The sequence below is a fragment of the Sceloporus occidentalis genome, unplaced genomic scaffold, assembly GCF_023333645.1.
Source record: "Sceloporus occidentalis isolate IW3139 unplaced genomic scaffold, rSceOcc1.0.p SCAF_37, whole genome shotgun sequence".
NCBI lineage: Eukaryota > Metazoa > Chordata > Lepidosauria > Squamata > Phrynosomatidae > Sceloporus > Sceloporus occidentalis.
This window is the reverse complement of record NW_028317017.1, coordinates 480,128-499,408: the sequence shown is the minus strand read 5'-3', so window position 1 is coordinate 499,408 and position 19,281 is coordinate 480,128. Positions and strand designations below refer to the sequence as shown.

Below are 19,281 nucleotides of genomic sequence, written 5' to 3'. Positions count from 1 at the left end.
TGCTGTGCACGTAGGCTGTACGTTGGAGATTTAATTGCGGATATAGATATTCTGGAATTGAATTAGTGAGTGAAATGGAACATGTATGTGTGTATGAATGCAAGCTTTTGAACAAATTTGTTTAATATTTAACATTAATTAAACAAGGGCAATATTGTCTTTTCTTCTATTTTAACCCTTTCTGTTATATGCATTCTTATTCGCTGTTCTCTTTCTTCTACGTATTTTCTTTCCCCCCTCTTCACTGGCTCACTGCCTCACCGCTGCCCCCACAAATCATAGCTGGGTTTGTGAAGTCGCCCATGTCAGAGACAAAACTAACAGGGGATGCATTTGAGCTGTACTGTGATGTGGTCGGGATCCCCACCCCAGAGATCCAGTGGTGGTATGCTGAAGTCAACCGGGCTGAGTCTTTCAAACAGCTGTGGGATGGTGCACGGAAGCGCCGCGTCACCATAAACACGGCATACGGCACAAATGGGGTGAGTGTGCTGCGAATAACTCGTCTCACCCTGGAGGATTCTGGGACCTACGAGTGCCGGGCAAGCAACGACCCCCGGCGGAATGACCTGAGGCAAAACCCATCTATAACTTGGATCCGGGCACAGGCCACCATAAGCGTCCTGCAGAGTGAGTTCACCCTCCTCCCATATCGTAGTGGGATTGTAGTAACTAGATGAGCTCTAGTGAACCTGTGTGTGCCCCACTTCCCTCACCAACCCACCTCCTGAGATCCTTGGTAAACCATCGTGTTGTCTCGTCACTTTGACCCTCCGGTTCTTCCTCCATGAGTAGATCTTAGAAGCTCCCAGTGGTTTTTTTCTTTTCTTTTTCTACTTCTTACCCTAGGAATTGCAAAAGAAGGTCTTGGCGTTATAACACACAAGCTCCCCATATTTGTGTGTGCGTGTGTTTTTTTTTCCCCAGGTTTCCTACTTCCCAGGTTTATTTTCAAATGTGTGTATTCTGTCTTTTTTTACAACATTGTTTAAGTATATTTTTGTTTATTGGCTTTCACCTTATGGATCTGACACATTTTTGTTCCATCTTGCAATGCCGTTCTGATTTCCCACACGGCAATAAAAGCATTAAATTCCTCTGTCTCATGTTTGTTGTGAGCAGTGTCTTTACAGCAGTCAGACATCTTTGTCTTGTTGTTTTTAGAGAATGGCTTTGCTTTTCCTGTATTAATTTCAGCTTGTTTTTCATCAGCAATGATTGTTTTGTGTGTTTGTAGGTCTCTGGAATTTTCCCCCCATTATCTGACAAGATCAATTAGTGATTTTTCTTCTCTATTTGCATACGGATATTGCTACTTTTGCGGTAGTAATGGTTTGGGAACAGTGTTACTGGATCTTTTTTTTTTTTTTTTTTGAGCTTTAAATCACCATGTGAATATCTCATTAAGTGATCTAGTGAGATATAGACTAATGTAGAAGAATGGCCTTCTTATTAAGTAAGATTTTATAATAGGTTGGCAAATATTTTGCCAAGCAAGTTTAAGCTGGCTGGTTGTCACTGATTTATCAACTGTGTTTGTGGGGAAAATGAAGATATGATTTGTTTTTACTTCACAAATCCCCTGGTGTGTAAAGTGATTGGAGTCTCATCTTCTCATTCCCCTCCCCTCTTTTATAAATGCGACAGATTGTGCCCCCTCCTCCTCCTCTTGTGCGCAGCAGAAAGGTGAAAGCTGAACTCTGAGTAGATTGCGCTGCAGGAGCGAGTGGTCAGAATATTAAGCAGCCTGTTCCATGTTTAGGCAGCGCGGGATCATGCAGAACGGTCTTTGTCGGGCACCTGCCAGCACTTGTGCTCAGCTAAGGATGAAATTCTGGTTGAGCCTGAAGCCACATGATGCATCCTGCTAGCTACAGTTTGTGTACACAAGCCAAAACTGTTCAGTATTCCCTTGTAAGGCATTTTTAGTTTGTTCTCTGTCATCATTCTACATTTGGTGCATTACCAACTCACACAGAAAAATGCCAAACACAATGATTGCCTTGGGCATATTTTTTCCTTGCCTGTGTCCGAAGAGATTTTCCCTTTGAAGTGAATAAAGATTATGCCAACAGAAGATAATAAAGGACTTTTAAGATATTCAACAATGCTAGTGCTTTGGTACAAAGAAAGCATTAATGCATTCATCTATTTAAGTGTGCGTTTGTTCATTGAAGACTTTTTTTTTTTTTAATGATAAAATACCTGAAGATGCAAAGTGGAAGAACCATAGAGATGTCGATACATTCTTTACTGATGTCAATGTATAGTTTAAAAGCCAGGCCTCTAATTTTAATCCGGTTCAAAAATAATTTTGGTGCCCTCTGTTTCCTCATTGGTACAAGATTCAGCCCCTAATTCTTTGCATCAATTGCAGAGAATACATTCCAGCTCTTCACTATCCTCCTAAACCTTGCCAAGAATGTTTGGTTTGCCCAGATGGTGGCAGCAGTGATGTTTCCTGTGCCATTAAAAATAATCACTTCCCGTTACATACGTTGGAGTAGGTAGTTTTGAAGATGTTTGTCAGAACAGACATTTTCCTGCAGATGACTGATGGCCACCTCCAATGTATTTGCTTGACAATTTGGATCATGGAAGAACATGACTACGTAGAGGAAAGAGGAAGAAGAATTGGATGGTCTTTCGCAAATCATATCTGCTTCAATTAGTGGTTAAACCAACCAGAGCAAATTTATTGGCACACACATACTCCTCACTCTGATTTGTTTAGAATCAGAAATGGTGCCTTACCGTCTTCTGCCAGATCAGTAGAATGCAGTGCTTATTTGGCCGATATATCCTTGGCAATAGTCCTCGGGGCAAGTAGGGATTGCCCTCCCTGCAGTTGAAGACTTGTGTCATGAGCAATGACATTTAGTAAAAAAGCAGTAGTGTGAGCCAGTACCTGTCTGACCAATGCTCTAAAATATTGTCCTTGTCCTGTGTTTTCCCATTGTCTGTAGTTTTGTAGTGTTGCTATGTTATGCAGTGTCTGTCTTATGTAGCTGGATGCATAGTTGTCTAGATATCTGAGCATTCCATTAATTGATGTTGTAATCCACGTTTTGTCATTGGACCAAAGCATGGAATTCTGTAAAAAATTTACTAAAGTTTGGTATTATTGCGCTTATTTCTTAACAGTCACTCCCATATACTGTGTTTTAAAACAAATGATGTACCTTTTCCCCCTTGTCATTCCTTCACCATGCGTAACTTTCCTCATCCTGTCTTGTTGGCAGTATATTACCTCCTTAGCCTTTTTATTCTGCAGCTCTAATTTTCTCTGCTTTTTAATAGTTAATTTCCGTTGTCCCTTCCCCAGGTATGACTTGTTTGTCCCACCTCATTGACATTGTATCCTCACTGTTACACCTTAACCCGTTTTTATTGTGTTTTCTCTAATTTCTATTTCTCTCTTTTTCTGCTCTTCACTACAGTCACTTTTGCTGCCTTCCTGTGTAACAAGAACACCACACCACTTTGGGACATACCTTTTAATAGCAGCAATAATACTTGTAGTTCTTTTTACAGCTCTGTGCTATCACCAAAGCACTCATTTTATGTTCCCTGCACTGTTGGCTACGGGTTGTAGCTAGACCATACAAATCCCTCAGATAGCACAACTTAAAGAAGTGAAATCCTCTGTTTTTATACAATGAACCTATTTCAACTTAAGTGAATAAGTCATTACAGCTAAATATTGTAAGGTTTGATCTAATGTTTATCATCTGTACAATGCTGCTGTTTTTGATCTGAAATTTCTTACCATTAAAAACTACTTCCACCAAAATCCATATATGTTCCTGTGACTGATTGACAGCTTAAGCAGCCAATCAGTGACTGGAAAGTGCTCACATTGAAATCAATGGGAAGACTTTACATATGTGCCCTGGGGTCCAAACAGATCCCCTGCATGCAGTATTCTGTGCAGCCAGCACTGGATCTGATTGGAGGTGAGTAAATCACATGCATTGAGATTAATTTCGCCAAATGTATTTCCTGCAGGGCATTCAGCCAGGGGATGGTTTCGTTTACATATAAACATGGTTTAAAGTAAATCTATTTTTTAAATATAGCGCTGCACACAATAAGACCTGCACAGATATATAAATCACAGCATGTATTAATTTCATCATATTCACATAATCGGTATAAAAAAATTCTATAGTAGCAGAAATTATAAAACAAAAAGGCAGACCGAGAGATTGCCCAATGTTTCAATAGACTCTGCTACCTTTCCTATCAAATATCATCTGTAGGGGCCATTTTTATCTTTTACCTTTTGAAAATAGTTTCATCCACGATTGCTGTATGATGTCATATCTACTACGTTGCATATACCAGACATATGTATCATTATCCCAGCAAGTGTATATACGTGTCTAAAGGTGAAGTAACCTGGATCCATCATTATTTATTAACAATGTCTGTCAAAATGTAATTTTGTAAAATCACGTTAACACGGAAATAGAGCATAATACTCTAACGAATCCCACAAAGCAAATTATTCATGCCATAACAATTCATTATACCTCTGATTGTCCACAATCATATTCCATAGTGTTCACATGATATGAAGATACAAAATCCTATCAGTTCATTGAGGGAGATCTCCATTTCATACAGGTTCATCTACATGATTAGATTATATAATTTTAAATAAAAAAATACAGCCCTCTTCACATCCTGGACTAAGAAGATAAAGAATAAATACTATACCATGCTCATATTTATATCTCCCACTTAGTCCATTATATAAAACCAATAACAATAAGAAGCAAGATGCTGGGTTGTATAGCAAGAGTATTAGCAGGAAGAGGGAGGTGGTTTTGTCACTTTACAGAGCTCTGATCAGATCCCACCTAGAGTATTATATACAGTTTGGAGATATCTTCAGAAGGATATTGACACATAGTAGAGGGCGATCTGAGGAAAGCTACAAATATGGTAAGTGATTTGCAGCATAAAAAAATATCAGGAAAGACTAAGGGGTCTCAATGTGTGAAGCTTGGAGAAAAGGGGGGAGATGTGAAACATTTAAGAACGTAAAGGGATTTAGCAAAGTACATGAGGAAATTAGAATTTAAAAGGGTAATTTAAAAAAAAAAAAGGATCTTAAAACTAGAGGGTCAGATGTGATATAAGAAAGTTTTACTTTACTGAGAGGCTGGGAGATAAATGGAATGGCTAGCTTCAGAAGTGGTAGAGGTTAATACATCAAGGGAATTTAAACCAGGGCTTTACAAGTTTGTTGTGAACCTAGGAGCCAGGATTTTTTTAAAACTAACAGTTGGTCAGGAGTGATCTGATCATCATCAGCCCACTTACTAAACTCACAGCATTTGACCTGGAAGCACCCTGGACTTTCAGGTCAGTGCTGGTTTTTTTTTTTTTTTTTTTTTTTTCCACTCTTTCAATGCTGATGTTCCATTGGAGCACAGCATCGACTGATATTTAGTCCCCACAAGCTTGTGGGGACAAGTGTCAACCCCCTTTCCTGAAGCAGCAATCGCGGTTTCAGTCTACAGAATCACTCCGTGGGAGTGATCATAGGCTTGGGGGGCGGGCTCTAAGTGGGTGTGCTGGTCTGCACAGCAGCTGCGCCCCAGCGATCACCACGATTGTGGCGACTATATATATATATGCTATATATAGTTTATACCATGCAACTCTAGTTTCTTGCTGTATAATATTAACACACACACACGCGGAGGTAGCATGTTTCTAGTGGGGTTAATATATATAAACTATAAAAATAGTTCATAAGGTGAAAGTAAGTGTTAAATATAGCTTTGAATTTCATTTGGGCAGTTCATGCACATTTGTGGTAATTTCAAATACATTTCAAAGGAAACACTTTCCTGCCACTAATTGCCTGCTTCAAGCAGCCAGTGAGTGGAAAGAATCTTCAGACCACAGATAAAAGCAGCTGCAGTTTGTACCTTGGGTATTTTTTTTTATCTGAATACATATTAAATACTCAGAGTACCATGTGTTTTTCTTTAGTAGGACTGTAAACTGTCCCCTTTAATAAAGAAAATCTCTGGGCTTCTTTATAAAGTAACTTGTGTAAATTCCGTAGGCAATGTTCTGCTTAGTGAATAAACTCCTGCAGTGATTACACAATTTTAAGAGAGTAACATTTGAATGCCCAACAGTACAGTAAAGTAAACATTTCTCACAAAAGAATAGAGACCCTACATGCCTTTTGATGCCACATGGACAGAAATAAGTAAGGGTTGGAGAAGGGGAAAAAAAAATGTGTATGTGAGTATACTATACACTAGTACAGGTACATATCCATACATCGCTGTTGTAACATTGTTGTGTCTATATGTATATATGTTATGTTTTTAATTTCTTAACCAAAAAAAACTTTTGCAAATTAACAATAATATGTAGTGGACTTGAAATATAGAGGGGTTTGAGATGAAGTTGTTCATCTCCCTCCCATACAAAACCTGATGGCATCACGTAAAAAAAATACTGAAAGGAAACTACTGCAGTAACATGTCATATTTTTTTTATTATTATTTATACAACTGCTGCAAGTATAAATACTATTACCTAAACAGTAAGAAACAACATGTAGTAATTTGGGGCTCTTATTATACAGTAGGTGTATACATTTTAACTGTTTGTGTCTGACCGCTGTATAGCTAGTGTGCTAAATTTCATAGATGAGGAACAGGACTAATTAAACATGTTGAATGTCCTGTGTAATTCCCCTAAATGTACAGACATTACCGCAACAATTATGTCATCACTCAGATCATCTGATAAAGTTGACTTGAGGTAATTTATATGGAATCTGTCAAGTTACAGGGAAGGTGAGGGCTTTTCATGCATGCTTACTGGAGTCTGAAAAGGCCACTCGAAGCATTTTTCTGCAAGACATATTAGCTGGGGTGTGTGGAGGGGGGCAAATTCATATGGGGTATTCTGCAGAATTACCCCAATGAATTTGCAAAAGTGCCACCACGTGAATTTAAAGGGACCACACAGCTATCATATGCATTAAAGTGCGTGTGATGGCTGAAGTGTCCCTTTTAAATATGTCAAATGCTCTACAAATGTATTAGGAACATGATGTAAGTTGGTTTGTTGTGACATGACTCCACACAGTTTTGTTTTGTATTTTGACTATTCCCATGATTTGTGTATCATTGTCATGTGTATCATTGACACATAATCATGAGTAATTGTCAATTTAATGAGTCATATTTTCCTGTTCTACATTCTGATCGCTACCCAATGTACATGTCAAACTACTGCTTCATATTAAAGTGGTGGTTAGAGCAAAGTAAGTGTGGACTTTTTACCAATGTACACTTTTGTGCTTACAGAGCCAAAAATCAATGCCAGTGAAGAGGTTACTATAAGGAAAGATGGTGGCCCTATTTTGTTACAATGCAACCTCACACTGACTGGCAGCATGGTTGCACCAGAGAGCAGTCACTGGACTAAGAATGGAGTAGAAATTCCCGACAGCCGGAAGAATGCCTTAAATGATTACTACATGGAGTTGAGGTATGTGAGAAATACGCTAACGGACAAAGTCTAAACCTTCCATCAGATCCGTTGGTGCCCAGTGTGGAAGGTATATAATTGCATCCTCTTAATGTTGACAAAAAAATAAAACAGAATTTCATAACCATCTAGTGTGCCTAAAATCACAAACCTAGTTTTGTCCTTTGTCTTGTCTTATCTCTAGGACACCTGTATGCCTGCCCCATGAATGGTTAAATTCCTTTTACTATATTAATCTCTATCACTTTTGCTGGAAGACCTTCCAATTATCTTATTGTTACTTTGCTTGCCTACCTTTTATTTTGTATTAATTTCCCAGAAATTACTCCCAAATCCTTTCCCTTCTTTGTTTTTGGCAGCACATACTATGTCTTTGCATTAGGATTCTCCCAAAGAAGGACTCGGTGTAAGGCAATCTATTGTTAGATTGCTCATTGTTAGATTGGCTTGGCTTCTCATCCTTACCTGCCTCTGCTTTTAAAAGTAATCCATCCTATGCTGTAATGTGGAATGTTTTCTGCAGATTCAGGTCTGCCACAGAGAAGCCATGTAGCCCACCAAAAGCTCAAACAGTCATTCCAACAGAACAAATCATGTCATTACACTTAATTTATAGTACTCTGTACATTCTCTAGCACCATGTACACTCACTGGCCACTGTATAGGTACACCTGTTCAATTGCTTGTTAACACAAATAGCTAATCAACCAATCACTTGGCAGCAAGGCAATGCATTTAGGCATGTAGACGTGGGCAAGGCAACTTGCTGAAGAATGGGGACCTAAGTGACTTTTAACGTGGCATGGTTGTTGGTGCCAGACAAGCTGGTCTGAGTATTTCAGAAACTGCTGATCTACTGGGATTTTCACGCAAACCATTTCTAGGGTTTACAGAGAATGCTCCAAAAAATAGAAAATATCCAGTGATTGCCAGTTGTGTAGACTAAAATGCATTGTTGAGGTCAGAGGAGAATGGGCAGACTGGTTCGAGATGACAGAAAGGTAACAGTATATCAAATAACCACTCGTTACAACCAAGGTATGCAGAATGCCACCTCTGAATGCACAACATGTCGAACCTTGAAGAAGATGGGTTACAGCAGCAGAAGACCACACCGGGTGCCACTCCTGAACAGGAAACTTGGGCCACAATTTGCACAGGCTCACCAAAATTTGACAATGGAAGACTGGAAGTCTGAGTCTCGATTCCTGCTGCGACATTCAGATGGCAGGGTCAGACTTTGGCGTAAATAACATGAAAGCATGGATCCGTCCTGCCTTGTATCAACGGTTCAGGCTGCTGCTGGTGTAATGGTGTGGGGGACATTTTCTTGGCACACTTTGAGCCCCTTAGTACCAATTGAGCATCATTTAAAACTAGACAGCCTACCTAAGTATTGTTGCTGACCACGTCCATCCCTTTATGACCACAGAGTACCCATGTTCTGATGGCTACTTCCAGCAGGATAATGTACCATGTCACAAAGCTCCCATAATCTCAAACTGGTTTCTTGAATATGACAATGAGTTCTCTGTACTCAAATGGCCTCCAGTCACCAGATCTCAATCCATTAGATTTGAGATTGGGAGATTCGCATTATGGATGTGCAGCTGACAAAGCTGCAGCAACTGCGTGATGCCATCATGTCCATATGGATCAAAATCTCTGAGGAATGTTTACAGCACCTTGTAGAAAGTATGCCATGTAGAATGAAGGCAAAGGGGTTCCAACCTAGTGCTAGCAAGGTATATCTAATAGTGGCCAGTGAGTATATATTAGTAGGTCAGTGAGAATTAACAATCTCATTAAAACTGATAAAAATGCAAATACATACTGGTAAAGAAGTCGATCAGGGCCCTGCCCTTGCAGCATACGATCTATGAGGTTGATGGGAAATGAGAAAGTAGAATAGCGAACGAGAATGATTTATCTGTAGCAGGGGTCATCTGAAGAAGTAGATGGGGTGGACATCTTAAAGTTGGGGTGAACAGATGGTTTCTTTTCATGATGCAGGTAAGGGTATTGGGAGGCTAGATTGCTTCTCTGAAGAGGTGGAATTTTAAATAGGAGCAAGTCTGACAGAACAAGGTAGGGAATTCCAGAGTACAGCATGAGTGAAATCCTGGATACATAACCAGGATGAAGCAATAATGGTTGAAGTGAGACACAAGTCACAGGAAGAGCAAAGTTTTTTTTGGGTTTTTTTTTTGTTAGATAAACAGAGATTTTAAGGGGCAACAGTATAAAGGGCTAAGCAACTATGGGTCAGGGGATTTAGTTTAATTTTAGATGGTATGGGCAGGCGCTGGTGGGACTAATACAGTAGTATCGGATGAGGTTATGAGATTAAAAAAAAATAGCTTGGCAGGTGTTCTGAATCCTTCCTGCCATGAGAAGTGGCAGAGCTGGGAGACCAGTTTAGTGGGGTGGTACAATAATCCAAATGGTATATTATAAAATGTAACACCTAGATAGATTGTTGGGTAGATCATAGAATTATGTTACTAAAACATCTGGGATTGTGAATACTGGAGACTATGTATAACCAGAAGCTCAGCTGGTGATTTTAAACCTTCAGATAGTGGGACAACATCCAGGATGCAATTTCAGAGACTTTTATGAAGGATAAATTTATGGGAGCGGGCAAGCAGTCAAGAGCAGTTAGGCAAAGTGGTGGGGCTTGAATCCAAATGGGGTTATTGGTTTCCAAAAGATAAGCTGGTTTGGAAAAATGTGTTGGTTAAGGCTATTTTTTTTTAATTTTTTATTTATTTTATGTTAAACATTCTAGTAGTTTGGAGGCTGCTGAAGGGGAGGAAACAGAACTGCAGTTAGATGAGGCTGTAGGGTAGAATGCAGTGGGTTTTTTTTTTTTTTATGGGAGCTATGAGTGCATGTTTAAAGAGGTATGGGAACATGCCAGCGGAAATGCACTATATGGACAAAAGTATTGAGACACACCTCCTGGTATTGAGCTGTTTTTCATCGGTTGGGCCCAATGGGGGGGGGGGGGGTTGGAAAGCCTTCCCAGAAGAGTGGAAACTACTATAGCTGCAAATGGGGGGAGGGGGGGCAAACTTCATATTAACAGCTAAATATTTAAAATACATTGTCATAAAAGTACCTGCTGGTGTAATGGTCAGATGTCCCAATACTTTTGTCCATGTAGTGTAGGTTAAATAGGTGGTTTAGGGTAGCTGTAAAGACACTGGAATGGAAAGGTAGGAGATTGAAATGAATTTGACCAGGTAGTGAGATGGGGAACACAAGGACATCAGAAACCTTGTTAGGTGTGATTATACCTAAAGCATAGCGCCTGCAAAAAGTTGTAAACATGGCTTACTATAGTTTATGCATCAAGGATTAACAGTGCTTTGTTAAAAATGGTGACCAGAGTAGAGCAATATCACCTCTAGTAGCATGTATGGTTAAAGTTTATCTATCATCGAATACTACAGTTTATTACATAATGCAGATTAAAGTGATAGTAACCCTCTTGTCTATACCATGGAACTGTTTAACTTCATGTGTGTGTGTGTATATATATATATGTATGTGTGTGTGTATATATAACATGTATGTATGTGTCATTTTTTTGTTGTTGTTAAAGCTTCAGTCAAGGCATGTCTTATTTTTTCCTATTGTGGTTTTATAGGATTGGAAAACCAAAGGCTGAGGATTCTGGGGAATACCTATGTGTCTTTACCTTCCCCAACAGCTCTCCTCCTGCCAATGCTACAATTGAAGTTAAAGGTGAGTAGTATAAGTGTAAAATGTTTCCACATTTATGCAGCACTTTTATTTTGTTTTATGCACACAATTCCATAGGAATTAAGAAGCTACATGAGTGGGCCTCAAAATATTAAGACTATTGCACAACTTTCACAATTGGCAGCAATGGCAAGCAAAGGGGTTAATTTCTTTGTACATGTGTCAGACCAAAAGTTTAGCGTGTTTATGGTAACTGGATGAAAAATACATATTTTTAGTAAAATGTGCTTAACTTTATTTTATTATAATACCAACAGCGGCCCCTGAAATTACTGGCCACAAAAAAAGTGAAAACAAGAACGAGGGACAGGAAGCAACATTGCACTGCAAATGTGTAGGATATCCTCACCCGGAGTGGTCCTGGTATAAAAAGGATGACACGCAAATTGTGGTAAGGAGCCTGCAGTGACTGGTACATTTTTGCAAGGCTTCTTGTATTAAAATCTTACTATTATACATTCTATGTAGTTCCTCAACCAATTCCTGCTTTACTGCAAACTGTTATGTTTGGAAATAACCTATTGTATATGACTTAGATGGAAGATTCTAGTGGATTTACCAGAAGTGTAACTAGAAACCATGGGGCCCCGGTGTGAAAACTGTCCCAGGTTCCCTCATCATCACCAAGCATGTGCCACCTTTGACTCCAAGCAACTTATCAGTGCCATCATTGTCCCCAAGCAGCTTGTTTGTGCCACCATTGCTCCCAAATAGCTTGTGAGTTGCCACCTTTGTCCCTTGAAAGGTGCACTCCTGTGCACACAAGTAAACACGCTTACACAAATGTACACATGCTAACACTCATTCCAACACACACACACTCATTCTAACACTGACACCACTTATATATACACATCCATGCTTACACACTCCCCATCTTGCAACACTTACACATTCATGCTCACACACATCTATCCTAACACATGAACACTTACACATTCATCCTGGTGCATACAAACTCTTTCATATACACAGTCATGCTCACACAAACTTATACATGCCCACATACATACCCTCTCCCTAGTCTGTTCCACTTGTCTACCACCTCAGTAAAGCAAGACTTCATTACATTACATCTAAGCCTCTGACTTTCTAGTTTAAAACTGTGATCTCTTGTCCTAACATTTCTCCTCTTTTGTACTATACCTCCCTCTTGTACTTTGAGAAAACCCTTTTGATGTTTTCAAATGTGATGTGCTGACTGTACACAAAACTCTAGGTGATATCTGACCAGAGGTCTGTAGAACTGCTATCCTGTTTCTGCCACTAAAGCATCCTGCTTGCATTTTCCAACTATTTTGTTTTTGTTCTTTTACGTTCTATTACACTTAATTCCTCAATAATGACTCCCAGTGGGTCCCCAGTACCAGTCTCTCAGGTCTTCCACTAGTAATAAGACATTGCTCGGAGTATTTTCTATTAACTGCAACCTTATGTATACTGTCACTCAATCATTGCCTTATTCATTCACCTATTTGAATACCCAAACCAAAATGCTGCAGTCCTATTTGAGTCTCCCGTAAGGCAAGGTGTCAGGTGCCTTACTAAAATCTAGATATGCTACATCTATTGCACCCACATGCTTTATTTTCCCAACCCTGTTGGCTAAAGCGGTTACAGTTGTGTGAAAAATTGTGTGTGAATTTTATGGTTTTCATTTTAGGACATAAACACAATCTGTTCCTTAGCAGGTCTAACAATTAGGTAAATTCAACCACAGATAAACATGATTTATTCAACAAAAATAAAGCTAAGATGGAGAAGCCATGTGTGAAATATGAAGTACACCCTTACTGCTCCCATAGGAATTAATAAGCTAAGTAGTAGACAGGTGCTGCTAAGCAAATGCAATTGATAAATTGATCATCAGCAAGTGTGGCCACCTCTATAAAAGCAGAAGTTTTAGCAGTTTGCTGGTCTGACTCATTCAATTGTGTGTTTGTGTGTGTGAACACAATGACAAGGAGGAAAGACATCAGCAATGATCTTACAAAAGCAATTGATGCTGCCCATCAATCTAGGAAGAGTTATAAAGCCAATGACAGGACAATAATCCAAAACACAAGTACATCAGAATGGCTGGGAAAAAGCATCAAGGTGTTGTAATCCGAGTCAAAGTCCAGACCTTAACCCAATTGAAATTGAATTTAAGAGAGCTGTGCAAAAAAAACTGACCCTCGCAAACCTTAATTAACTGAAGCAATGTTGTAAAGAATAGTGGGCCAAAATTCCTTCACAACTATGTAAGAGACAGAAGTAATCCTTTTTTGTAGGACTTCAAGTTATTGGTGCTAAAGGTGGTTCTTCAAGCTATTGAACCTTAGGGTGTACTTTTGTTTTTCACATATTGCTTTACCTATTTTTTTTTTTTATTTTTTTTTAGACCTGCTAAGGAACAGATTATGTCCTGATGTGTAAAACCATAAAATTCAAAGAGGGTGTTCTTTCTTCACACAACTGTAGGTTTGACAGGATATCCCTGCAGTTAACACATGCTGTTTCTGATCTTACAAATCATTTACATCCAGATATTTAACAATCTTTTCCTTTATAGTTTCCCTACTGCTATGCAAGACTTAAGGGTGTGTGTTTTAGTATAGCCATCTCTGCTATTTGTGAAGTGGTACTACGATTGCCGATTTGCAATCTTCTGGAATATATCCTGTCAATAGTGGCACCTTGTGTTGATGGTTTTTACCACTACTGGAACTTTATCGGCATTTACACATCTATGTTTTGTCTTCAGCCCAACTATTGCTTATTTAATCTTTTGTGCATTTAATGATGCATTTTTTCCTTACGCCTAGCTTAGTATTTAGTCATCTTTACAATATTCAGGGTCTGCTTAGAATTCCTAAACTAAATTTTGTAACATATTTGTAGAATGACAATCCTTACTACTCAATGCAGTGTTGTGATTTCAGTAAAACATTCCTTTAAATTTCCCCTCGACTCCATCTAAAGATGCCCAGGCCTTTTTTTTGTTTGTTTTAGAAAAAGCCGCCATTCTAAAGATCTTCCTCTATCTACCCCTGTCCATATATAAAACCACTCTGATTGGAGCCCCAGCCTGCCTTTATATTGATATCTGACAGTCTACAAAAAAAAAAAATCTAGCATGCCCTCCTTTCTTGTTGGGTTGTATACAAATTGTTTGAGAGAATCCCAGAAAGAATATTGAATATCTCCACTTCTAGTTGAACCAGTTGCTTGTTTTTCTTTTTTTTTTCCAGCTCGCATTATGGAGATTAAAGCACCACATATTGCTAATCAAGATTACAGTGAGAAAGTCAGGCTACTTTCGTCAAATAGCAGATGCTAAAACTCTGGTTGCTTTGGGAGTCTATATATCATCCTATACAAGCTACCACTTCACTTATTTTTAAAGGAATAAAAACTATTCGTATTCTTACCATGTACCAGATTAACTTTTTCACATAAAAGGCAACTTCCTTCTTACTATAATTTCTGTTTACAGAGTACCCCAGTCATTTTAATTTCCAGGTATTGGTAATCACTAAATCCACATTCCTATTTATAAGTACATGGACCATGTGTGTTTCAGCTGGGGCACTGGTGCATACGGCTGTCTTCTTACTCTTCTGTCTCTTTCCATCTCATGATCACGAGCAGGAGGGAGGCAGAGCACAGAGAAAAAGGCAGTGGTTACAAGCATTGCCTTTGTCATGTGACTGTATCCATGCCTGCGGTTGGCTCTCGAAGTGATCACGTGCATGAAAGTACAGAGGATCTGGTCTGCATCAGTGTTGGGAGTGTGTTTAACCGATGACATATTGAGTATGTAATTGGTCCTGTAGAGACATTTGAAAGCAGATTGTTTGCTATTTTACATGTAAGTTTACAGAGACACCTGACTTGGTTGACCTCCAAAGTGATACCCAGTGGCGGAACATCCAGGGTCGCGACTGCTACCGGGCCCTGGAGTTCTGCCAGACGGGGGGCCCCAAGCACATGGAATGCAGCAGCCGGCACAAGCTGCTGTATTCCATCACCTAGGACAGGAGTCGGCACGCGTGGCACTCGGGGTGCAAATGAGCGGCACGCGGGGCTGCCAACTGTTAGGGCCGGACTGGCCCCCCGTGATACCTAATTTAACTTCTCCTCTGGCGCCTAATGAAATTAAAGGGGCCGGCGTGGACGCACCGCGCCGCCCAATGGCCATGCCTCAGCACTTCGTCCCATGTCTTAAAAGGGGTAGGGGGGAGAGCTGAGGCACGGCCATTGGGCGGCGCGGTGAGTGTACGCCAGCCTCTTTAATTTCATGAATGCCGGCCCCCGCCAGACACCAAGGAGTCCGGGGTGTGGGGGGCCCTTAACAGATTCTCGCATAGGGGCCCTGAGGCTTCTAGTTATGCCCCTGGTGATACCTCTTGTTATTGAGCCTATCAATAACATATGCTTGTTTGTCTTTTTACAGTTAATAAAAGTATTTTCTGCCTGTGAGTTTATATTGTGCTATTCTGCTTTGAGACATTTTTTAAATTCTAAAATAACCGCAAAATGCATAGTTAAAGGCTACTGATCATGTAAAATGATGTAATACACATTTACTTTGCGTTATTCTATTGTTCTGTTAACTTGATTATTGCTGACCTGAGAAGTGAGTTTGTTAATGAAGATACTCAATGCTTTTTCATTTTTAGGAGCTAAATAATGCAAGTGGGCGCATCTTTATCAACAGCAGTGATAGCTTCACCGAGATGAAGATAATCAACCTAGATATTAATGAAGATCCAGGCCAGTACGTGTGTAATGCAAGCAGTTCAGTTGGGTGGAGCAGCAGTACCACCATCTTGCGTGTGCGCAGCCATTTAGCTCCTGTTTGGCCCTTCCTTGGAATTGTGGCAGAAATAGTCATTTTGGCGGTCATCATTGTGGTTTATGAGAAGCGCAAGAGGCCGGATGAGGTGCCAGATGGTACGTAAGGGGGGCTATACGACAACTGTTTAATTTAAAGCTAGCTTGAACCTTTAGCATTTACTAAACCCTGGTTAGGAATAGATGGGGGTCTCCAAAAGAGCTGAGGTACAAAGAGTTGGTAGATTTATATATGGAAAAGTGGAGTAAAGTCCTACAAGTTTATTTTGTAGATTCATAAATACTAAATACAGCACTCATTAAGCAAAAAATTAAACTGCCGATGACAGACATTTGTCAGTTCTCTAACTCCTTTATGACCAGATGTTTTCTGGCCATTTCCCCATATGTTCAACCATGATTTTTTTTTTTTTAAGACACAAATTTCATTTTTCTCTGGAAGTTGGGGCCACCTTTGATAACTATGTTCCTATGTGCTACGCAATATTAGCAAAAAAAAAACCTAAGCTACATTTTTTTTTTTCAATTTACCTTAGCATTTCTAGAGGAAAAGTACCACTGCAAAAAATGAACTATATCTATGTTCAACATTCCCCCAATTACAGTAATACCTCTACTCCCCCACTCCAGGTGGGGTCACCTGTGACACAGCTGGAAGGGAAGGTCTCACAATGTTTTCAGGTATTCAAAGAGTGCAGGTGAGCTAGAGTGCAGTGAGCACTGGTGCAATCAGCATGAAGTCATGCTAGCTGTTGCTGGCAGGGGAAGTCCATGCCGTCTCCCCAATTCATGCACCTGCATGGACATTTTGCCACAGGTGGCACAAAAATGTGGGGATTCTGACTAAAAGGGACTTATCTGTAGATGTACATCTATGGGGTCCTCATATTAAACTTGGTCTAGGTTGACATTGACACTGTGTATTGGAAAGGAAGCAAAATATTTAAGCACAGTATAGTGTTGTGCAACCACATGTTGATTTGGTTACTGTTTTCTACCAAGGTAATTGAGTCTGTTTCACTAAAGAAATACAAGACTACCATTTGTTTAAGGCATACATAAAAACAAATAACAAAATAACTACTCCCTTCCTTGTACTGGCGTCTTCTGAAGTAATTTGCTGCTATGAGTGTAGCACTCAGATACTCCTATTGGTTCACTCATGGAAAATGCTAGGTGGTCTTTATTTATTTGTTTAAAGGTGTCATAACAGGTCTGCAGATAATACCCTTTCTCTACTTACCTATGAGTTTGCCTAATGGTCGTTTGCACCTGAAATGTGAATGTGCTTTACTGTAGGCAGTGTTGAATCCAACACTAAACCTGATGGTCATGTCAGGAAATGTTGTTGGTATTTGCTGCCTTGATTATCGGCCTACTTAATGAGAGTGCATGTGTGTTAAGCTGCAGAACACAGACTATTTGTTATCTCCAAGGTTTGTTTTAGCATTGTGGACTGGCGTGGGGGAATGCATTAACACCAACAGGGTGTCTGCAGGAAATGAAGCGAATAAGGGTTGGTTATGAGCTGTCAAACTGGCTATCACGGAGGCTTAATTATATATTCACTAAAGTGTGAGTTTGCAAGTCTGTTCAACATTATTCACATTGAAAGGTTAACTGGCAACAGTTGGTCTTTCATAATGTATAGTACCGTATTTGCTCGATTATAAGACGACCCTGATTATAAGACGACCCCCCCAAAATCTGAATATTAACTTAGGAAACAAAGGAAAAGCCTGAATATAAGACGACCCCAAAGGAAAAAAGTTTTACCAGTAAATGTTAATTCATGTAAACTATTTTTTTTAATAAAAGCTATGATTGAGAAAAAGATTTTTTTTGTTTTTATTTCTTGTATTTTCCAACCTGTCCCCCAGTTACGCACATCTGCCCCCAGGCTTGCCACTCCAATATGGCACTGTGGCCCATGATATGCCTTTTAACCCTCTATATGCCACTGTGCCCCATGGTATGCCTTTTGACCCCCTATGTGCCACTCTGCGTCCAGAAATGCCTTATACCCCTATATCCCATTCTGGCATTTAGGGGGTTAAAATGCATATTATGGGGCAGAGTGGCATATAGGGAGGTATAAGGCATTTCAGGAGGCAGAGTGGCATTAAGGGAGTTAAAAGGCATTGTACAGAGCACTCTGCCTCCAGAAATGCCTTATACCACTATATGCCACTCTGCCATTTAGGGGGTTAAAAGGCATATTATGGGGCAGAGTGGCATATAGGGAGGTATAAGGCATTTCAGGAGGCAGAGTGCTCTATTAAATGCCCCCTTAACGCCACTCCAGAAATGCCCTATGCCCCCATTTAACACACACACACACCCTATACCCCCATTTAACTAACTAACACACACACACACACACACACGCTCTCCCCCATCTCTTACCGGTGCTTCCAGCCGGGGCAGCGGGTTGACGTCGCCTTCTGCTGCAGCCAGAAGGAGGTGTGGCTAGCAGCGGGGGTTTGTATGCGTCCGTCGCGTATACTTTCCCCGGCTGTCAGAGATCAGAGTTCCCCGCACCGGTGCGGGGAACTCTGATCTCTGACAGTCGGGGAAGGTCTATGCGACGGACGCAGACAACCCCCGCTGCTAGCCACACCTCCTTCCGGCTGCAGCGGACGTTGTCTACGCGGATCGCGTAGACGTCAACCCGCTGCCCCGGCAACACAGCAGGAAGCACCGGTAAGTGTGTGTATGATGGGGGGGGGGGGAAGTCGGGTGAGACAGGAGGATCCAGGTCCCCTGCAGCGGTGCGGGGGATCTGGATCTTAGTCTCCTAATCAGACCTCTATTTGAGGTCTGATTAGAAGACGACCCCGATTAGAAGACGAGGGGTATTTTTCAGAGCATTTGCTCTGAAAAAAACCTCGTCTTATGATCGAGCAAATACGGTATATATCCGAAGAGTTGATTTAAAGTTATACTTCTAGCTTTTCTTGAGAGAAGCAAACCCATGAACCAACTCCCATTTTAGTGAATGACCCCTAGGCTTGGAGAGGACAAAGCAAACTGAAGAAAAAAAAAAAAAAAAGACCTCTTCTTACTAGGAAGATGGGAAGTTGACATACATGGCTTTCATTTTGGTTATTCAAAAGCAATAACAAGTAAAATTGTAAA

The 19,281-nt window shown here is 40.2% G+C and overlaps 1 protein-coding gene across 1 annotated transcript in view; it reads left to right on the top strand.

The window, feature by feature from the left end:
* Nucleotides 1–19,281, top strand: part of LOC149297665 (neuroplastin-like) — a 36,636-nt gene that overhangs the window by 8,703 nt on the left and 8,652 nt on the right. Inside the window, exons 2-6 of the mRNA XM_089488154.1 lie at nucleotides 283–630; nucleotides 7,350–7,533; nucleotides 11,189–11,286; nucleotides 11,562–11,695; nucleotides 15,969–16,242. Of these exons, the coding sequence (XP_089344280.1) occupies nucleotides 283–630; nucleotides 7,350–7,533; nucleotides 11,189–11,286; nucleotides 11,562–11,695; nucleotides 15,969–16,242 (1,038 nt within the window). The remainder of the gene's footprint in view (nucleotides 1–282; nucleotides 631–7,349; nucleotides 7,534–11,188; nucleotides 11,287–11,561; nucleotides 11,696–15,968; nucleotides 16,243–19,281) is intronic.